The following is a 1,884-nucleotide window of genomic DNA, read 5'->3' as shown; positions in this document are numbered from 1 at the left end:
TTCAGGGGTCGAGACTGCCATCTCTCCCACGCGTCCAGATCGCAAACTCCTGGGCATATACAGTAGCGTTGATTATTATTCGTTGTACAGTGCTTCGGTTCAAAAAGGATTCTACAGCTGTGATCAGAATTCGGCCTACTGTGCATACAGTCGCTAGCGATTGCGGCTTTACCCTTCCACGCAGCTGTGCAGCCGTTTCAAACAGCCCCACCTTCCATACAAAGCTTAGCGTGAGAAGTCAGCTGCAAAACGACCGATATGATTGGCCAACCTTCGATTTTATGATGACTGGACTTTTGGAATGCTGCTTGCGGAGGTGAAGCCGCAATCGCTAATGACTGTAATAAAACTCAATGTGTAGCAAATTTGATCGCTAATGCCTGTCTTGTGCTTGTGCTGTACATCCGATATGCAGAGCGTTCAGCTTGCAGGGATCCGATCTCGCTTAGTATGGTCTACGTAGTTAGGCCTCATTTGACTTGGCCTCGCCAAGGATACTGCTGATGACCTTGAGTGGCATTCAGCTCACCCATACCAAGTAGTTACTGATTTTGATACCGTCACAGCAAGTGTACAGAATAGATAAAAAAAGCAAAGGCGGTGACAGCGCTATCCGCGACAGAGCTGTTGGGCTAATTGAATATTACTGCACGCCACATGACGGTTTGGTCATTGGGCTTCTCTCCCTTGCGGTTGTCGCTAGCCGCTGCAGCCCTGGTACTCCTACATAGCAGAGTCCTGTGAGCCTGAGTGATCTTGGATCCTGAGTGGTTTCATGCTGAGAAAGAATTTCACCTAGCCCTATCCCAAGCTAGATCGTAGCTTTGGAAATGAACAGTACGTGATATAGCGTGAAACACCAGCAAGACCGCGCCAGAAAGCAAGGCCAAACGTACGTTTGACTATTCTTCGACCAAGTCTTCAACGCTTTCCTGCTGCAGGTTTCATCCCAGAAGAGACGATGTTGGCGTTACTATTCCTAGTTGTCACTGTGGTGGTAGCAAGAGCGATCAGTATGTGCCTAGCTCATCACCAGCAGCGAGTAGTAAGTAAGGAAATGTCTGGTGTTGGTGTTGCTAAGTTGTACAAGGCAGAAAAGGCTACTCGCACTCGTCATGGTTGCCGTTCGCCTCCAACGCTGCACGTCCATTGGCCTTTCGGTCTCGACCGCCTTAAGCAGATGGTTCAGGCAGATGCAGAGTTGCGGTTGATGGAGTTGTTCTTGTTTCACTTCCAGCAAACAGGAAGTACGCTGGAACAAAAGTTCCTTGGAACCAAGGTGTTTGGCACGATGGAGCCGGCCAACCTAGAAGCCGTGCTCTCCACTCAGGCCAAAGGTAGATGTTCCTGTCTGCGCCTTATCGTGCTTACCCCAGCTTTTCAGTATCAAAAACAAGATGTTCCCACTTTCCAGCATGCGATGCACCAATGATTTCATTTGATTTTTCTTGTTTATCACTGGATCCTTCGTCTGGGACGGTTGTCTGCAGTTCTTGAAGTGACTTCCTGCTTGGAATCGGCCTCCTCCTCAATGGATGCGAGCATCTCATCATCTACCGGGGTGCGGTTGGGTCCGTTGCATTGGGCATTGCTTGGGTCATCTTGGGAAGTCATCTTGATGCTACTGTTACATAGGGCGGGGATATACTTTTCTACTATTCGATCCGGGTAGGGCAAGTCAGCATGTCAGCGGCAAGGCGTGGGATTGCCGAATAATTCTGGCTGAAAAGAGTGATGGTGGTTTAACCGATATTGAAGACCATCAATTCTATCCAGGATACATAGAACAACAAAGTATTAATCAAGTCCACACCAACTTCGAGTTTTTCAGAATAGGTGTAATTTTAGCTCATTATATACAAATCCATCCCAAGAAATCGATTG

The 1,884-nt window shown here is 48.0% G+C and overlaps 1 protein-coding gene across 1 annotated transcript; it reads left to right on the top strand.

Annotated features, from left to right (window-relative positions):
• Positions 1 to 1,057: 1,057 nt before the first annotated feature.
• On the top strand, positions 1,058 to 1,432 carry COCMIDRAFT_10458 (uncharacterized protein; the record flags this gene model as incomplete). The annotated part of the gene is made up of 1 exon (XM_007695830.1): positions 1,058 to 1,432. One exon carries the CDS (start codon positions 1,058 to 1,060, stop codon positions 1,430 to 1,432), a length of 375 nt encoding a protein of 124 aa, XP_007694020.1.
• Positions 1,433 to 1,884: the final 452 nt, after the last annotated feature.

Source organism: Bipolaris oryzae (genome assembly GCF_000523455.1).
Source record: "Bipolaris oryzae ATCC 44560 unplaced genomic scaffold scaffold_511, whole genome shotgun sequence".
Taxonomy (NCBI): domain Eukaryota; kingdom Fungi; phylum Ascomycota; class Dothideomycetes; order Pleosporales; family Pleosporaceae; genus Bipolaris; species Bipolaris oryzae.
This window is presented reverse-complemented; position numbering and strand designations above follow the sequence as displayed.